General features: G+C 43.9%; 1 protein-coding gene across 3 annotated transcripts in view; it reads right to left on the bottom strand.

Moving 5' to 3' along the window:
• Positions 1–5,436: 5,436 nt before the first annotated feature.
• Positions 5,437–18,562, bottom strand: part of MPZL1 (myelin protein zero like 1) — a 32,933-nt gene continuing 19,807 nt past the window's right edge. For 2 of the 3 annotated variants that reach the window (XM_053936131.1, XM_053936130.1), the window contains exons 4-6: positions 15,322–15,454; positions 11,885–11,990; positions 5,437–6,591 (exon numbers count right to left, since the gene is read on the bottom strand). In XM_053936131.1, coding sequence (XP_053792106.1) covers positions 6,490–6,591; positions 11,885–11,990; positions 15,322–15,454 — 341 coding nt within the window. In that variant the 3' untranslated portion in view covers positions 5,437–6,489. Of the gene's footprint in view, positions 6,592–11,884; positions 11,991–13,662; positions 13,737–15,321; positions 15,455–18,562 lie in introns of all 3 variants that reach the window. The other variant, XM_053936132.1, reaches the window with a different exon arrangement.

The following is an 18,562-nucleotide window of genomic DNA, read 5'->3' as shown; positions in this document are numbered from 1 at the left end:
GGCGGAATTGTCTTGTATTGTCTCTTTAAAGAAACTGGCTGGATTTTGCCTAAAAAGAGTTGTTGAGCCTCACCTTATCTGATTCCACTGAACAGTGCTGGGAGTGATAAAGTACTGGTGACAACCAGAGCCTGAGACTGAAGTGATCTTTCCTGTCACAGTCAGAAAACCACCTGGGTGGGGGTTTGGCATATTTCAGTAATCAACAGTAGCATTTGCATTTCATTTCCTGATGCTCTTCCTTCCCCGATAGCATGAGGATATTTGTTCCAGCTTCAGCTGTGTGTGTCTTCATTTGTTCCCCAACCACCACTGTCCTGAAAAAAAAGACAGCAAACAAATGTGCCACTGGTGTCTTAGCTTCCTTCACAACTCCAGGCAGAAGAGGGGGGTGTTGAAGCACCAGACTTAGACTCAGGAATTCACATGCAGGGGAAAAGATAACTGAGGCAAGGTAGGTTCTGATGAGTCTGTCAGCTCCCCTTTTTCAAAGGCTGTCCCACCATGAAGTCAGTTCTCTCTTCTGCCACAGTTCCACTTGCGTGGCTTGGTCCTTGGTCCCAGGGTCTCAAGTGGCGAGTTCTCCAGCTGTGTTGGTCACCAAGTGGACACAGTGACTGAAGAAGAACACTGCTAGGAAGAGAGGTGGTGTATTCCAGTCCCCCTCCCTTCCCAGTCCCCAACCAGGTAAGACTCATCCAGCAAACCAGTAATGGGAAAAAAAAAGTGTATTAAAATATTCACAAGATTACAATAGAAAACATTAAAGTCCATTCAAGAAAAAATATCCAAGATAACTGTTTCCAGATGAGTCTGTAAAAGCAAAAGCACTAACAGCTGGTACACTGGCTCTTCATGTAATCAGGCCATGCAATGCATATCTAGCTCCCTCACACAGATTATACACCTGTCTTACAGGTGTTTGTTGTCTTGCACACCTCCAGGACAGAGGTTTATAAAAGAAAAGTACCCAGTCTATGTTTTCAATTACATTTACCACATAAGAACAGTTGGCATTGCAGGGAGACAGAAAACATTGCACAGCACACTGATCTCCAAAGGCATTGAACTTACATTTTAGAGTGCAAAAATACCTGTAAATGAAAGGGCTTATTAGCTTTAGGGCAGTGAAGAGAAGGGAAAGAGAAACCTAAAGAAGAAAATAATTGCTGAGCCTTGTTAATATGATTTTGTAGTTTCCCATATAAAAATGTTACACTGCAGAGGTGTGGCCATAGCCCAGAAATCCCACTCACCTTCTCTCTTGTGGTTTTATTGAGGAAATATTTCCATCACCTATGATACAATAAGAACTTTTTGTATTTGAGGTCCTTGGCAGATACACTAATAATGTAGAATTCCAAGACAAGATTCCAATACAGAGTGAAGGTGTTCTGGTCACAAATCAAAAACTCCATACCTGACCTCAGTGAATCCACTCTAAGGCAATGCAGCTTTTAAGTTGCATGCACACCTTTACTGCAGTTACAAGACAGATGGTTACCTAGACAGTTCTCACAGGTTGAAAAACGTAATTACAGCTCTTCTAGTCATAAACTGAAGTACCACTAAAGCTTTGAGAGAAAACAAAACCCTACAGGTCTCCAGTTATAAATGACATATCAGGAAATGAGTTGCAGGGACATACCTGCCCCCTGTAAAGGCTCTTAATATTTTGTGAACATGGTGAACATCTTCCTCACAAAACAACTGCTGAAGTCAAAAGGGGTCACAGACACCTGATGGACTGAGTACAGCTACCAATTTACTTAGCTTGATACCTTATTTGTAATTCTCTTGAAATTCATTTATGGTAATCAAAAATAAGGAAGATTTCAGATTGATCCCAGTTTTGTTTGCATGATGAATAAGAGAGAATTTATTACAAGTCTTTCATCACACAGGCCCTCTCAGGTCCACTATCCAGGAGAAATGACCCTCCAAACTGTTTTAGTCACTGGCTACTGCCTCAAGAGAGGTGCCTGCTCCTCCTCTGGGCTGCTGCAAGCCTGGCATGCAGCACTTGTTTTGAAAATAGATGATCCTAAAAAGAGTTTGCAGCAGTGCTACAACAGGACAAGGACAACACTCTTCATGTTCCTCAAAGTCCAAGCTGTTATTTTCTTCCAGCAAGGAACAGCATCAGAGAATTAAGAGAACAGTAGCTGCAGAGCAAACAGATTTAAACTTCTGGTCACCAGAACATCAGGATATGATGACCTTGTCTGACTTAAATCTCTGCTTGCTCTACACATCAAGGAAGATAAGTCCTCTGTCTCCTGAGACTTTACTAAGTAAGCCAACTCAGTATCAGTCCCTTTCATCAGCACAGGTTAACATATCATCAAACCATCTCAGATAACCTGAGGAACAGAAAGTTCACAAGTGTTGTCTCACAATGCCTGAAGTTCTTTTGACTTCAGCATGAATATATTACTTAATAATTATATTGCTCACTTTTCCATGACAAAAAAAAAAAAAAAAAAAAAAAAAAAAAAAAAAAAAAAAACCACAAAAAAAACCCCCACAAACAAACAAAAAAAAACCACAAAAAAAAAACCCTTAAAAATTCAACAGCCTTGGCACTGGAGTGGGATTCAGACAGATTTCTGCCATTCCTAGGGGAAGACTTTTGTTTCTTTCTAAAAAGATATTTATTGTTTTTAAAAAATACTTCCAACGTTCATTCTGCCTTCATAAAGAGGACCCAAGAAGCCTTGCAGGGAGCCTCCTCAGTCTAGGCAATATGAACATACCTGTAGCTAGACAAAAGCCATGCAAGGAGATGTCTCCTTAAGTCAGTTAAAATCAGCCAAATCAGTGTGTCTCCTAAAGTTAGCACCAGATCAGTCCTAAAGTTAGCACCAGATTCATGTGCTTCCTGAAGTTAGCACCACATCAGAATTGTGCTCAGATTCTCCAGTACATTCCAGCAGGAAAAGAAGCAAACATTAGTAGCAGACTTCAGAGGCAAGGCCAGCCCCATCTTTTCATAGCAGCAAGTTTCTGATGCCACATTCATCACAATTCTCCCTCTTACTCAAAAATGTTGGGGGAGAAAGATGGTGATGTGTAGGGATGAACATAGGCAGATCAAAATCAAGTTTCTCCATCAACCACATCCAAAGCATTAGTGTTTTATTAAGTGTAAAATAAACGTTGGGAAGTAACAGCCTGATAGATAAGGAAAGCAGCAGCAGGATTCCTCCTGATCTTAATCATAATTTATACTGGGTTGGAAGGGACCTATCAGGACCATCAAGTCCAGTTCCTGGCCCTGGGCAGGACACCCCAGGAGTGACACCACGTGCCTGAGAGCAGTGTCCGAACACTTCTTGAACTCTGTCAGGCCTGGTGCTGTGACCGCTTCCCTGGGGAGCCTGTTCAGTGCCCAACCACCCTCTGGGCAAAAAACATTTTCCTGACATCCCACCTAAACCTCCCCTGATTCATCTTCATGCCATTCCCTTGGGTCACAGAGTGAAGAAAGTGGTGCCTGCCCCTCTGCTTCCCCTCATGAGGGTGTTGAAGACCACAGTGAGGTCTCCTCTCAGTCTCCTCCAGGCTGAACAAACCGAGTGACCTCAGCCATTTGTCAGAAGGCTTCCCCTCCAGTCCCTTCACCATCCTCGTGGCCTCCTTTGGACACTCTCCAACAGCTTCATGTCTTTTTTATATTGTGGCATCCAAAGCTGTCCCCAGGACTGGAGGTGAGGCCGCCCCAGCCCCGAGCAGAGCGGGACAATCCCCTCCCTTGCCCGGCTGGCCATGCTGGGCCTGGTGCCCCCAGGACAGGAATGTCCCTCCTGGCTGCCAGGTGCAGAGTTCACAGCATTTGAGAAAATCCTATAAAACCACAGAATCACAGACTGGACTGGGTTGGGAAGGACCTTAAAGATCATCCAGTTCCAAACCCCCCCGCCATGGGCAAGGACAGCTTCCATCAGACCAGGTTGCTCAGAGCCGCATCCAACCTGGCCTTGAACACTTCCAGGGATGGGGCATCCACAGCTTCTCTGGGCAACCTGTGCCAGTGCCTCACCATCTTCTAAGTGAAGAATTTCCTGACTGAGGACTGCAGTGGATCTTATCAACAGATGGAAGCTTGAGTGGACAAACTACCCCTGAGTGTTTCTGGGTGAGTAGGTCCTGCTCCATCAGCTTCCAGCACTGCGTACAAGCACCATGGCCTTTCATGTGGAGTCTTGCTAAAAAAACCCTGCTTAATCCATGAAGTAGAAGTAGAAGAACACATTTAAAGGTGAAGAAGAAATTTGTCCATTTTTCATCTTGTATGTGTTATTGCCAAAAAATAAAATGCTAAAATATTTACAGAGCTGTTAGTTAGCCACAGCTCAGTGTCTCAGTTCCCTACAAGACTTGGCAAATACCTGAAAACCGATGCTTTGAAACTGAAACATGCCCTTTTTTTTGATACCAGCCAAGTCTGAGAAGAAGAATTACACAAATTCAGATATTGCAGGATTAGCAACTGACATATGGCAGAATAAATTAATCCATGGTTTCCTTCTGAGCCCCAGTTTTAAGAAGCTGGTTCTGGCTTTGAGGACAATGTCCTAGGATCTACCCAGTGCATGCATACAAAAATAAAGCTGTTGATTTCTAATAAAGGCAGCTCTTGTCAGGAAACCAGTGAAGTCTGATCCTGATGAAAGACTGTAGTGTTGGCATACCTAACTTTGTTGGGGACAAAACTCCCACTGTACACAAAACAGTTATTAAAAATTGCACTGTCATAATTAAAGGATTATCTAATGTGGTTGTGAAAGGGTCTGCCATGGGCCTGCAACTATTTTTCATGTGAGTCAAAGAGTCAAATGTGGGCTTGAGTTTGTTTGGAACAGGTTGCCTAGAGATGCTGTAGAGGTCCCACCTGAACTGGGCATAGAGCTGGGCAGCCTCCTCTGGCTGACCCTGCTGGAGGAAGACTGGATGATCCCCAGAGTTGATCCCTCCAACCTCAACCATTCTGGGACTGATTCTGTGAAACAGACAGAACTAGGAAATGGGTAAGAATCAGAGAAAAAGAGTTACCACAGAACAAACTAAAAATTATTTGCTGACAAAAAAAAAAAAAAAAAACAACCCAAAACAAAACCACCACATTGGGATGTACAAAACAGAAATCCTTCTTCTATATGCCACCTTGAGAAGATCTCTGCTGGAAGGCCACTTTTAGTTTTGAGCACCAGATTTCAGGATACAGTGGGTCAGCAAAAGAAATCCTCATCAGCAGAGATCCTTAACAATCTAGGAGGAGTTTAACCTAGAAACAAGAGGCTGGAGAATTGTATTCAAGCACTAGACTTGCAGAGATGAAGGCAACAAACTGCCCATCCGCATCCTCTGTACAAATATTAGTCACACACACAAAAAAAAAAAAAAAAAAAAACAAAAAAAAAAAAAAAAAAAAAAAACAAAAAACAAAAACCCACACATCAAAAAATACAAAGTGCCCTAGATTTCCTCCAGAAGTTGTTCAGCCTCCACTACAGGCTTTTGAGAACATATAAAGCACCTCCAAGGAGGTGACAGTGGCATAATGGAGCCATGGGAGAGAGGTATGGGAGTACTACAGCTTCCAGATCCCCTGGAGCCCTATTTAATGCTTGCATATAATGACAGAGCTTTGAGGAAGAAATATTTCACTGGAAGGTTCAACAGAGTCTGAGGTAACCACCTACAGCTACAGCTTCCTATGCCTTTAACTCACTATATCCTTTGTTTTCACAGGTAAACTACCATTTCACAAAATTCATTAGATCAACACTATCCCTGCCCCTTAAAGGACTAAGCTTGAATAGCTAGGCTCATCGAGAAGTAAACAGTTTTATGACCCACGTTACACAGGTCAGGTAGGCCTAAAGGTTTCCTTCACTCACACTGCTAAGACATACATTTCTGATAGCTAGAAGTCACAATTTGGCTTACAAGACCAACTGAGAGGGTCTAGTTTACATGAGAAGGCAGCCTGTACTGAGAATCTGACCAAGGAAAGATAAATACCCTGTATACATAAAGAATTCTGAATATAAAGAAAATGTCTTCTTTATAGTCACCTCCTCAACAAAAGAAATTAGGCCCTATAAGCAAAGAAAAAAGAATCTCCAGGTCAATCTAGAATCTTCAGGCATCTTCCAGTTTCTCCATTAATAATCAAGATAAAAATATTTTTAAATTGTGATGCGAGTTTTCACTTTCTCTCTCGTCACACAAGATACAAAAAAAAAAAAAGAATATTGGCAATTTATAAGCAAAATTCTTACCGCATTTCAACATGCAACATTGGTCTCACTTCTGTACGATTAAATAGACTATTTACACACAATACATATATATCTCTCCCTCTGTATGCACATGCATTGGTCCTAGCCTAGGCATCAAAGGCCACATGTGAGTTCTCTGGGTCAAATCTTGCTCAAGCAATTCCAGTCTGAATGTGTGTTGTCCTTTGGATAGCTGAGGATCTCAGTTCTTCCGAATGTCGGCGTAGACCACAGACTCTGACTTGTTGATCTTGTCGCTGTGCTGTCCCCCGGAGTGATCTAACTGCGCGTAAATGACTGGGCCCTGGGGACACAAGGAACAGGCACAGTCAGGCTTTTTCAGAACTGCCCCTCGCTTCCATGGGGGCTGCAGCAAGATGAAAGCTAAAGCAAGACCACAGAGCTTTTATGACTGCGAACGGCACTTGAAGCAGGTGGAATGAACCCTCAGCTGCACGTGAGCTCCAGTCTGCCACCTTTCTCCTCTCAGGAGCATGCCAAACAGCACCCTTGCCTCCCTCCAAAACTGCCTGCTGTCACACAAAGCAACATCTAGGATCCCTTGCTCTGAAAAGCAGCAATTCTTGTGTGCTATGTAGCAAAGACACCTGGCTTAGTCAGATGCGTGCCAGATTTAAAATTGTTCAAGAGGAACCCTACTAGAGGTTTACCAGTCCACAGCAGAGTGTACTTCCCAAACTGCTACTCAGGTCCTGCAAATCCCACCATGGCTGTGCCACTTGGATAACAAAGCTGACTCAAGTCACTGCCCAAGCCAGAGATGGGGCTGAGACTTACACAGCAGTGAGCCAGAAGTGCTAAAATGGTGCAGCAATACAGAATTCTTACCTGACCTCCAAGCCAGCCCAGGCAGCAGCAGCTCACAGACACCTTGGGCAGGCACGGCCTCACACCTTCGTGACATTTGCTGGGGTGCAGGGGAAGACATTACAGCCTTGTCTTCCAGCTGAACGTGTGAACACTCCCTAAAACACCACATCCTCTAAAACATAGCCCAGGGAAAGCCAACTGCAGCTACTTAGGACAGGACTGCAGCCTCCACAGAGCAGAGGTCCAGCAAGACAGGCGGGACCTTGATGGCAAGAGAGCTGCAGCTCCCATGCTGAACCCCCCAAGTGAGACAAGCACAGGGCTGCCACCACACCCCCCATGCAAGAGGCAAAGGAACTGTGCTATCTCAGGATGTCTGGTGGGGGGGGAATAAAAAATAGAGAGCTTTTTGTTTGTTTGTGGCTTTTTCAGCAGCTTTTCCTTTAAAACTTTTCATCTATTTAACTGGTCTGGTGTCCCTGACATCCCAGGAAGAGGTAGCCTTCACTGGCACTTCTCTACCCCCTTCTTGCCAGTACTTTTGGAATGCTGACAAATTAGGAAACATTTGTATAGACCTGACACAGAAATTTTTCCATCTATTTTCCAAAGCAATTATGAGCCAGAGATGAAAACAGACCTTCTGTACAGAAAATTAAGCCCTTGAAGGACCACAGATACCTTCCTGCACAACTGTTTTTCCCCCAGCACAGTGGCACAGCTCACACCTGTTCTCTCTGAGAAGTGATTTAAATCCACATTTTATTCCTTCTGGGTAAAGTATTTCCAAAGTAATAAAGAACAGAGGAAGAAGATGGACTGAAGGGTGAAAACCTACAAGTAAGTATAAAACCCTGAATATAAACAACACACTGAGAAACTGGGAAAAAAAAGGACACTGATGTCCTAGAAAACTCTGGATTCCAAATCTCATTATAGCCACTTCTTAAAAAAAAAAAAAATCTCTGCTATTTGCTTTCATGTTGTTCTGGTCTCCAACACTGTATTGAGATTTCTAATTCCAATCAGATCACAGTGTCTGTATAAACTTCAAGGCGAAGTAACCCTGAAGTTTAATTGCAAGCAATTTTGGAAATCTCATCTGCCTGAGGCCAGAGGTCAGGATATGATAAATTCAGCCTGAGAGCACAATCTGTTAAAAAAAAATATGTAAAAATAATAAATCTAACTGCAGAAAGTACTCACTGTGACATTCCAAATTTTGTTCAAGTACTTCTGATGGGTCAATTGTCTACCAGTGGAGTTCACTCAGTATCAGTTACCACTGTAGTGGATTTTTGCCAGTTTAAATACAGTCACTGTGCTGCAAGCAGCATGTTAGTGGTGTGGGGAGACTGACTGCTGTGATCAGCTGATCCAAACCCAGCTATCATTGTCTCAATGTGTTCACTGCCAGCCACCTAAAAAAGGTGGTAGATAGCCAACACAGAGAAAAGGAGGGACCAAGGATTTACTGCAGTGTTCATCTATTTGATTTGCTGCCAACTGATTCTCTAGCTGACCATAAGCATCCCCTGGGCCATTTTAAAAACTGTCTAAATTCAGAACTTTCATCTAATCCCAAGTAAGCTCATCCTGACTCTTCAGAACCAGAAGATAGACCAGCACTGCTATATAAAACCAGCATTTCCTGAAGTCTTGCAATTTTTCCATTCAGAATTGAAGAGAAAAGACCAGCAGGTGTACCTGCTCAGGGTTTGTCAGCAGAGTCACGAATTGCAAGTTACAGAAAAGGAAAAGGAATTATGAAGTTAGACCATGGTTCAACAGTAGTCTGCAGAATTTTCAAGCTTCTCAGTTTCTGAATGATGTTGCAACTACCACAGATTCAGGCTCTGGGAATGTTATCTGAAATTTCAATCAAGATTCTTGGCATTGCTAACTGCTCCTTCTCAGGGTCCTGGGATCCAGACAAGAACATCCACGTGGGAAATCCATGTAGTTCTTGCCTGCACTGTAAATTGTTTCTTACCCACACAAATAACAGTCCTGGTAGAACAGCAGTCACTAGAGAATGATGGCATGGACAAGAACCACCACAGACAAATCTGACAGGACAGAACATACCTGCTGAGAAGGAGGGCACAGTGAAAATAAGCAGAGCTGATTCAAGCTGCTGAACACTCACAGAATCAGATATGCAAACTCCAGAAAGCAAGATCCACACCTGAGTAACTTGCACTCAAAACAAAGGAAGTGCAGTCTCAGTGCACTTTCAGCTGTGATGCAGACAAATACTCCATTACTGATTCTTGAACTGATACATAAATGTAAAAATGAATAAACTTCATTTAATTAATTTAAATGCCACTTTAAGAGCAAACACCTCTGTTACTGTTTCTAACTTGCAGAGGCAGTTTTGTTTGTATTCACAGTTCTTTGCCACCAGTGAAGTACAAAGCATTCATTCACTTCCTACACATCCTACCTTGGAAAAAAGCTACAAGGAAGACCACAGGCCTCTGCTGTTTGACCACAGCACTGACTGTGGGAGCCACTGGTCTAAAACTGCCAGGCATTCCAAGAGACAAGAGTGTGCCTGAATCAGCAAACAGCCTGCAACAACTCTGGGAACTGCTAGGAATGAGTATCTGCCTTTCACCTGCACAACACCTCAAAAGCTTGAGTACTGTAACTCGTTTCTTGATTACCGATAAACACCAGATTTTACTTGTATGTGATGAAAGATTTCAAATATGTTGATTTGCATGCTGATATGACCCTTAAAGAAACAACCAAACAATGGCTAGAAGTTAACAATGTACGTGTAATCAACTGAAATTTAGCTTCCTCACTTGTTTAAATATTCTGTTTAAAATCTGATCTACCCTGGTTTCACTGTGGATCTTTATAAAGAAAAGTAAATATGTTTAGTTGTTCTGTAAAGATGGGGCAAACGCTCAACAGGAGGTAGAGGAACTACTTGCTGCTACAAATGTCTGCCACAAAAAGAAACTTTGTTTGTCTGACAAAAGAGATTAAAAACCTAAAAACTAAACTAAAACTGAATGACACAAAAGCCATTTGCAGTATTTTTCAGTTGAGGTCAGCAGAGTTCATCTTGGTGTTTTCCTTTAGGAACTTACCTGCAGGGAGAGCTCTGTCAATGAAGAAACAGACTGGAGTGACTACAGAAGGGCAAAAGAACCCTGATTCTGAGTTAATAGCACAAAGTTTAGATTTACTCTGCTGCTCCTTCCAGCACACTCAGAACTCTGGGGACATCAAAAGGCGAGGACACCACAAGTTTTCACACCAAAACATTGGAGCATTTTTTCTTTCAAGACACAAGCACAGAACAGCACCTGTGTGTAGCTCTCAGGGCACTTGCAAGTACTCCTTCATGCCATGACAATAATTAGATAAAACTTTTTGGGTTTTTCACCTATGGATGTTGACTCCAACAACTACCATATCATAAATTTCACCATGTTGGTTTTGCAAAATCTTTTGTTGTTGTTTAATTTTTGGTGTTTTTTTTGTTGTTTCTGTTTCTTCTTTTTTGAAGGGAGGATGGTAGGAATCATCTGTCTCATTCACCCATTCCAGAAGCATCTCCTATGATCTAGAAAAGACAAGTTTTATCCAGGCCTTACAGGCAGCCTGCTGCTACAAGACCTATTCCAGTCAAAATCTATTTTTAAATCCTGATTATATAGCCTCTGTGAATAACTGATCTCTGAAGGCAGAAGGCAGCTTTGTGGGCCTGTGTGCTAAAACTTTGGAAATACTGCATGGCCCAGAACAAAATGCATTTCAAAACCAAACCAGAAGCCCAGGAGAGTAGGAGCTTTGACTTTACTGAGCTGACTGTTAGCACATTTGGTTTTTCCTGTATTGTTAATACATTAACATACATCTCCATTATTTTGTCAGGAGAAATTAAGAAACCAGGTATTGACTTGCACACACTACACGGCAGCCACTTGCTAAAAGGTGGATCATTAAGAAGAACTCCATTTTGAACTTTTAACTCTCTCAGTTCCTGTATCTTCACAGGAAAATTGCTAGGAATACTCAAATCAAGAGGGAAGAAACTTCCAAATAAGGAAATCCTGTACTACTAACAGGTAATGATCCGCTGCATAGAATCCCTGTCTGACTCCTGCTTTGTCCCTTCCCATGGGATGCTAAGTCTGGATAAAAGCCACTTTTCCCCTTCAAAGTCAGCAGAACTTACCAGCTGCAGCAAGCACAAAGACTGGCACTTTCAAGCCCACAAAAGTTAGGAGGCTCAGCAGAAGAGAGCTCTTAGCAGCACAAATCATTTGCAAACCGGTCAGCACCTGCCTCCTCCCCTTGTGAAGGAAGTACCATGGAGCATGAGAGTGCAAGGCAAATTCCTCCCCATTACCATCCCAGGACAGACCTTATGGGGTGATCTATGTCTGACAGACACTGTATTGTGTCTGTGTTAAACAGACACTCCTTGCATTTCACTACCACCTCTGTATGTTAATGCACAAGATCACAACCATGTTTTTTTATAATTTAGTATGAAAAGGGCATAAAACTCCATCTCAGCTAATACAAAGGGCATAAAACTCCATCTCAGCTTTGAATTGCACCAAGCCTTCTACAGCAGAGCTCACCGGTCCCAGCTTCCTGCGCACCCCTTGAGCAGCGCACGCACGTTCACCAGCGACAGCCCCTAATGCACAAATCCCACCCTGCCTGGATGTTTTCCACAGCAGCTGCCCCAGGCTGGGGGGAATCCTGCCTCGGGAGCAGCAGGAGCAGTTTACCTGGTGTGATCTGGCGGGCACGCTGTTTACCAGGCCCTCTGTGTCGGAGGGCGCCTTCTGCGGAGCTTGCTTAACCGGAGACATCAAGCTCTCAGAGGTACTGCAGCTGACGAGGTGGCAGAGCAGAGTTTGCACGACAATGTTCAAGAGGCACACGAAAACCAAAACAAAACAAAACAAAAAAGAACAAAACAAAAAGAAAAAAAAGGAAAAAAGAAACAAAAACAAAAGACGAATGATGGCGAGATGAAATGTGGCAGGTTACGCCAAAGTAAAAAAAATGAACATAATGGACTCTGAAATAAGCACACACAATTCTCCATCTCTCCCGAGACATTTCTCTGTCATTCCTCTGAGTTTCACTGGTCAGCAACAGGAAGGAGCAGCTATTAACATAGGACAGCAGCTCCTCCACAACCCCTGGTCCTTAGATACTCCCATTCAACTCAGCCTCTCTAAAATCATGTGTTTTCTTCTCAGTTAACAGTGGTAAACAGCAATTATCTTCTAACTAGAAGCTAAGCAATGCCAGTCACTGAGGCAAGTGTTGTACCAGTGCTACAGTTAGAGCCAACACTTGCAAGAGCCACCAGCTCTCTCTATACCACCAAGGTACTTCCCACCCAACACTGCATTAGCTCCATTGCTTTTACAGTTAGGCTGTGAGCCCAAAAGAATTCTCCCAGCAGACACCAGTCTGTGGAGCAATTACCTCAAGAGTCACAGAGGACATTTGTGCTTTGTGCCCTCATATAGCTACTTGAATACCTAATCAGGCAAATCTTGGTTTTCAAACAAAAGAACAGTCTTGTGGTGAGAACCAACACCCCTAAAAGAAGGCTCCTGGTTCTCACCCTCTGATTGCTTCTTTTCATCTGCTTAAAGCAGGACTGAAAAGAAAATGAGCCTGTGACAGAAAAATGAATACCACAGAGCAAATGCCCTTAAAGTTGGTGGCTTCTGGGCAATGCAGTGATGGGTCTCTCACTGCTAGGTCTACCTTCTTGCACTAAAGCACCCAGGAGAGTTAAGTAGCCACCTCTTTGGCAGCAGTGCCCTCTGCTACAACCCTGTGACCACTGGGCATTCTCTTCCCTCAGTCTTTGTAGACAGTGTATAAATTGAGTACAGAAACAAAAGAAGACAGTGATATTAAGCAGACCACCTCCTTGCAGGGCAAGCATTTTTCACCCTTTGGTAGGTCTTACCATAGCAGATTTAGCTCCTCATACATGCAGCAGTTAGAATTAGAACAAAAATATTACCCCAGCCATCATGGCAAGGGGTCATGACTGTCTCCAAAACAATGCATCCCTTCAGTTACCAAAATTATGTAATCATTAATTGTTTTATTCACAAAATTCCTCAGATCTACACTATCTAAATGTAAACATTCAGGTTTAAGCACTAATGTACTTAAGATCCCTGCAAATTTTCCAATACCCAAGCTGTCTGAGCCAGAGGAACGCTTACAGGGAATTTACTTTTATTTTGACACAGAAAGAGCTCTGAATTTCCTGTGCTTTAGTCAATGCACTGGCAAGTTCACTGTTGGAAGAGATGGAGGAACATCATCTGGCATAAACAACAACTCCACCCCAGTCAGACACGAGACAATGAAACCCAAGCACTCAGTGAAATGCATCATTCCTTTGCCAACAGATTCCAGCACAAATTACAGTGATGTTAGTAGAGAGCTAGCTGGTTAGTCAGCAAAGGAAGAGGAAATGTGTACACACGCACAGGTATTAACAGCAACCACCAACTTGATTAGTTACCATGGTGTCTAGTGGGACTGGAAGAGAAGACCCAGCCCTGTTACATTCCCAATCTGGCGTCTATATCAGGATCTCTGTAAGGAGAGGAAGGTAAGCAGGATCCGATCCCAGCACACCAAGGCAGAAAGAGAAAAAAAAAACAAAAAAAAAAAAAAAAAAACCACTAAACAAAAAACCACCAAAGTCAGAGCATGAATGGAAACTGTGGCCATGCAGGGGTTCTAGATGCTACACAGGGCCCCAGCCCACCTCAGTTCAAGGCAGAATGGTTATCTAGGAGTAAGTACTTCTCTCCATCACCAAACACTGGGTTAGCATCATGTAGAAGACAGTCCGTAAGTTTGGAGGGGGTCACAGCACACGTGGTTTCTTTCTACACATCATGCAGGGCTGGCATGGTCAGTGAAAGCAGAATTTCAACCTCAGAGATTACTTTCCCAAGAGAGTAGTTAAATCTGCTACAGGAAATCACAGTGCATGAACTACTGCTCCAGGCTCAGCACCAACGTGTGTCCTCCAGCAGGAAGACACTGGAGAGCAGGTCAGTGGGAAGCAGGGCAAGCAGGCCACCTCAGGCACTCTGCTGGTGCATGACACTGCAGGGTTCTTTTCAGTTCTTAGGGGAAGGACACATGCAGAAAGGGAAAACCAGGCTTTCCACACAATTCTGAGCACACACAGCCACCCTTGCTGTATTTAGCCTTACCATTGGGCAATAGCCAACTCACTTTGTCTAAGCTCTCCAACTGGGAAAAGGACAGGGCAAAGTTTAATTTGGAAATCCCCACAAGCTTATTTTTGGAGTTATTTTCTTTTATCCCACAGGCAACCCAAAGAACCTGCAATAAGCAGGAGTATTTGTTGGGCAAAGAACAGAAGAAACTTGTTATGTTTTGGGGTTGTTTCTAAGATTACATACATAATTTTCATTCTTTCTTAGAGAAGCAAATTACCAGCTAATTAGAGAGGAGAAAAAAGAAGCATCTCCTCCACCAGCAGCAAGTTTCATCATCACAGGACTCTCATCTGGCTTTGTCAGTTCTTGTTGCTTTTTCATATGCCCACTCAAAGAACTGTGCTTCACTTTGGAGTTATCCTCCTAACACTAAAAACCCTGCAGGGATGGTAACAGTTAACAAAAAACAGACAGTGAATGAGAATGGATGTAGAGTGGCTATTCCTTCCTTACTTTCAAGTATGGTGATGAAGGGTTTTTTGGCAAATATTTTCATCCAGGCTTAGGAGGCAGACACTGGTAACAGAAAAATCCAGTCCTGATCTCAACACACAGCATTCCTTAAAAGTGCATGTGGTGCTTTTCCTTTGGAGGTGATAAAGAAAGGAGAGCTGGAGGGAAGGGGAACAGACCAAAGCTAGGGGGTCTTGGATTAAATGCTCTCAGGGCATATACCCTTGTGTCTGGGGATCAACTTCAACACCTAGTGATTTTCGGGGGCAACTCATGGTCAGTAGGTCTCTTCAAGCACAGTACAGAGGTAACCACTAAAGGCAGATGATCACAGTTCCACATGACCACACCTATCTCTAGCTGTGATTGCCAAGGCTTGGCTGAAACAACTCCTACCCCCCTTTAAGCCCTCCCTCTGATCCTGCTGCTGTTCCTCACATCAGCCACGGGTGAGGAGGGAGATCTCTTACCCAGAGTATCGTTTTTTAGAGTTGTTCTTTCTGATGACAAGACACACGACAATAGAGATGAGCGATGAGAGACCTGTAACCGTACCGATGGCTATCCCTGCCACGGTGGCAATGGGGAACGCAGGCAGGCTGTCTGCGGAGAGAAGGGAGAAAACATTCAACTCTTCTGCTTTCCCTGCTCAACAGAAGTGCAAACCACAAATGCCCTTGAGCCTGGATTCGTTTAGAGCAGGAGGCACTAGGGTAATACCCAGAAATTACAGCATGCAGCCTAAGTGGCAGTGGCAGCAGGCAGCCAGCAGAGTAACATGAACAGAGCACACACCAGGAGTGTTCTTAGTGTCACCGTCCTTCAGGAGAGAGTTCACGTTGAACCAAAAATTTTTACATATCAGGGAATACAAGTGACAATGAGGACAACCCTGTCTCATATTGTATCTGAAGGGAAAAAAAAAAAAAAAACAGGTTACAGCCATCTGGGAATTCCCAGCGAGGTCAACAGGAGAAGGCAGGCACGCTTGAAAGCAAATTTGGACACAGCATATCGCTAACCCACCAGGAGTGCTGAATGCTGGGTGTTCTCCAGGGAGCATGCAGCACACAGCAGAGCTCCTACCCAGGATCACTCTTAGCAGTGTTTATACATGACTCTGGTGTCTCAAAACACAACCCTGTACGTTTTTATAGACTCATTTTTTCCCTTAAGTCAGGATCATTGTACAATACCAGGAAAACACGTAGAAGAACACAGTATTGCTTTACTCACGTTTTCCCTAATATTATTTTGGGGGAGAGTAGGCCAAAAAAGAGCAGCCAGAAACAAAAGCCAATCAGAGAATGAGTACAAAATACCTACAAGTCAAAGAATACACAGACTACCATTACAAATGAGAAACAAAGTTTGTTTCCTTCCCCCCACATCATGGTTAACACAAGGAACATGTCAGGCCAGAGGGTTTCTTACAAGACTCCATGCTACTCCAGTTATACCAAATGCAAGTGAATCAGCAAAAGATCCAACAGGTAAAACCTACACCTATATAAAAAAATCTGTCCCAGACACCTGCATCTGATCATCACAGAATCGTTGAGGTTGGAAGAGATGTCTTGAGATTGTCTAGTCCAAACCTCCTGCTTAAATTAAGCAGGGCCAAGTAGCACAGTTTGCTCAATACTCTGTCCACTTTGGATTTGACTATCTCCAAGGATGGAAGACTCTTCAGGCAACCTAGCTGACATGGTTTGACAGTGGCCCAACGCCAGGCACCCACGAGAGTCACACCCTCCCCTGCTGGGGGAAAGGAGGGAAAAGGAAAAAAAGTTAACAAAGGCTTCATGAGTGAGAGAAGGACTGGAAGAAGTATTTCAAGAGCAAAACAGGCTCAACTTTAGTTGCAAAGTGAAATGTATTATTAAGAGAATCAGAGAAGGATAAATGAGAAGTAAAAGAAGCCCTTAACACACCTTCTCCTCCCCAGCCCCTCCCTCCTTCCCACCAACAGCGCAGGAAGACTGGGTGTGGGGGTTTTGCTCAGTTCATCACCAAGATCTTCTTCTGCTGCTCTGGGAGAGGAGTCCTTCCCCCGTGAGGCTGTGGGGTCCCTCCCATGGGAGACAGTTCTCCATGAACTCCTCCGGAGTGGGTCCACTCTCACGAGCAGCAGCCAAACAGCACCTGCTACAACGTGAACTCCCCCCACGGGCAGTCCTCCCAAAACTGCTGAGACATGGATCTCTCTTTCCACGGGGTGCAGTCCTCCAAGGACAGGCTGCTCCAGCTGGGAAGCAGGGCCCTCTCTCTCCACTGGGTCTTCCATTGGATCACAGCTCCCTCCAGGCATCCACCTGCTCTGGCATGGGCACCTCCCACGGGGGCTGTGGGTGGATCTCTGCACCCCCTGTGGATCTCCATGGGCTGCAGGGGTACAGATGCTTCACCACGGCCTGCACAGGAATCTCGGCTCCAGCATCTGGAGCACATCCTTCCCCTCCTTCTCCACTGACTTCGGTGTCTCCATGTTGCTCTCCCTCACAAATTCTCACCTCCTCCTCTTCTCTGACTAGGAGCAAAAACCCCTGTGACCTTGTTTTGATTTTCTTCTTAAATATGTCATCACAGAGGCGTTACCAGCCTCTGTCATTGGCCCGGTTTTGGCCAGCAGCATCTCCATCTTCAGAGCCATCAGCCACTGGCTCTGCCGGACATGGTGGGAAGCTTCCAGCACCTTCTCAAAGGAGGTATCTTCGTGGTCCCCTGCTATATAAAAGCAGGCTGTGCCAAACCAATACACTAGTCCAGTGTTCAACCACAATAAAAATGTGGGGGTTTAAGTGCAGACAGAATTTCCCGTGTTTGAACTTATGCTGATTGTCTCTTGTCCTGTCACTAGGAACCACTGAAGAGCCTGGCTCAGTCTTCTTTAGGTGCTAGCAATGTACATGAAGACCTGGTGAGAGGATTCTCCAGAGTCTGTCTTCTCTTTTGCAGGCTAGATCACACCTCCTTCTTCTGCAGGCCAGACAATCCCAGCTGCCTCCATTTCTCCTCATATGAAAGGTGGAACACTCTCTTAACCATCTTTGTTGCCCTTTGCTGGACTCATTCCAGCAGGGACAACAGACCAGCAGCACCCTGAAGGAGAGGAATCATAATGAGAAAACAGGGCTTACATTTAGTCCTGTTCCTTTGGAATTCAGTGACTTTCAGAAGGGCTACCTGACTTCTGGCTGTTTCACTGCCCATAACATCATTCAGCCAAACATCACAGCAGCAGCTTTCCTGGCTCTCCACTGTGATATGCCAGTTCACAGCAATATGGTAATTCAGAGTTCTAGTAAGAAATTAAAAATTAAGATATGAGCACCACAACATAGAGGAAGACATTCTTTCCAGAACCTTTCAACAGCCCAGGGATCCATCTGCTATTAAGGAAGAGAGTCCTACAAGTGGTAATATTCAGATATGTAAGATATGATTGCATTTGAGGCCCATGCAAAAATGAAGTCATTTATTTTGAGGCATATAAGAGTTCCCTAGTTTCTTTTTCACCTTTCCAGAAGTGCAGGAATAACTGCCTGCAAAAATATCAAAACAGATATGCATTTCTGCATTAGCAGACCTGTTGCTGCCTTGTACACCAGAAAACACAGACATTTTATCAGAACAAGGAAGCAAGTGACAATCCAAAACCATAGTGCAGAGTATCTGCTGAAAAATCATGTTAGAACTGATCATTTTGTC

The sequence above is a fragment of the Vidua chalybeata genome, chromosome 2 (assembly GCF_026979565.1).
Source record: "Vidua chalybeata isolate OUT-0048 chromosome 2, bVidCha1 merged haplotype, whole genome shotgun sequence".
Lineage (NCBI taxonomy): Eukaryota > Metazoa > Chordata > Aves > Passeriformes > Viduidae > Vidua > Vidua chalybeata.
The sequence above is the reverse complement of the archived record's forward strand: the minus strand, read 5'-3'. Positions and strand labels throughout refer to the sequence as shown.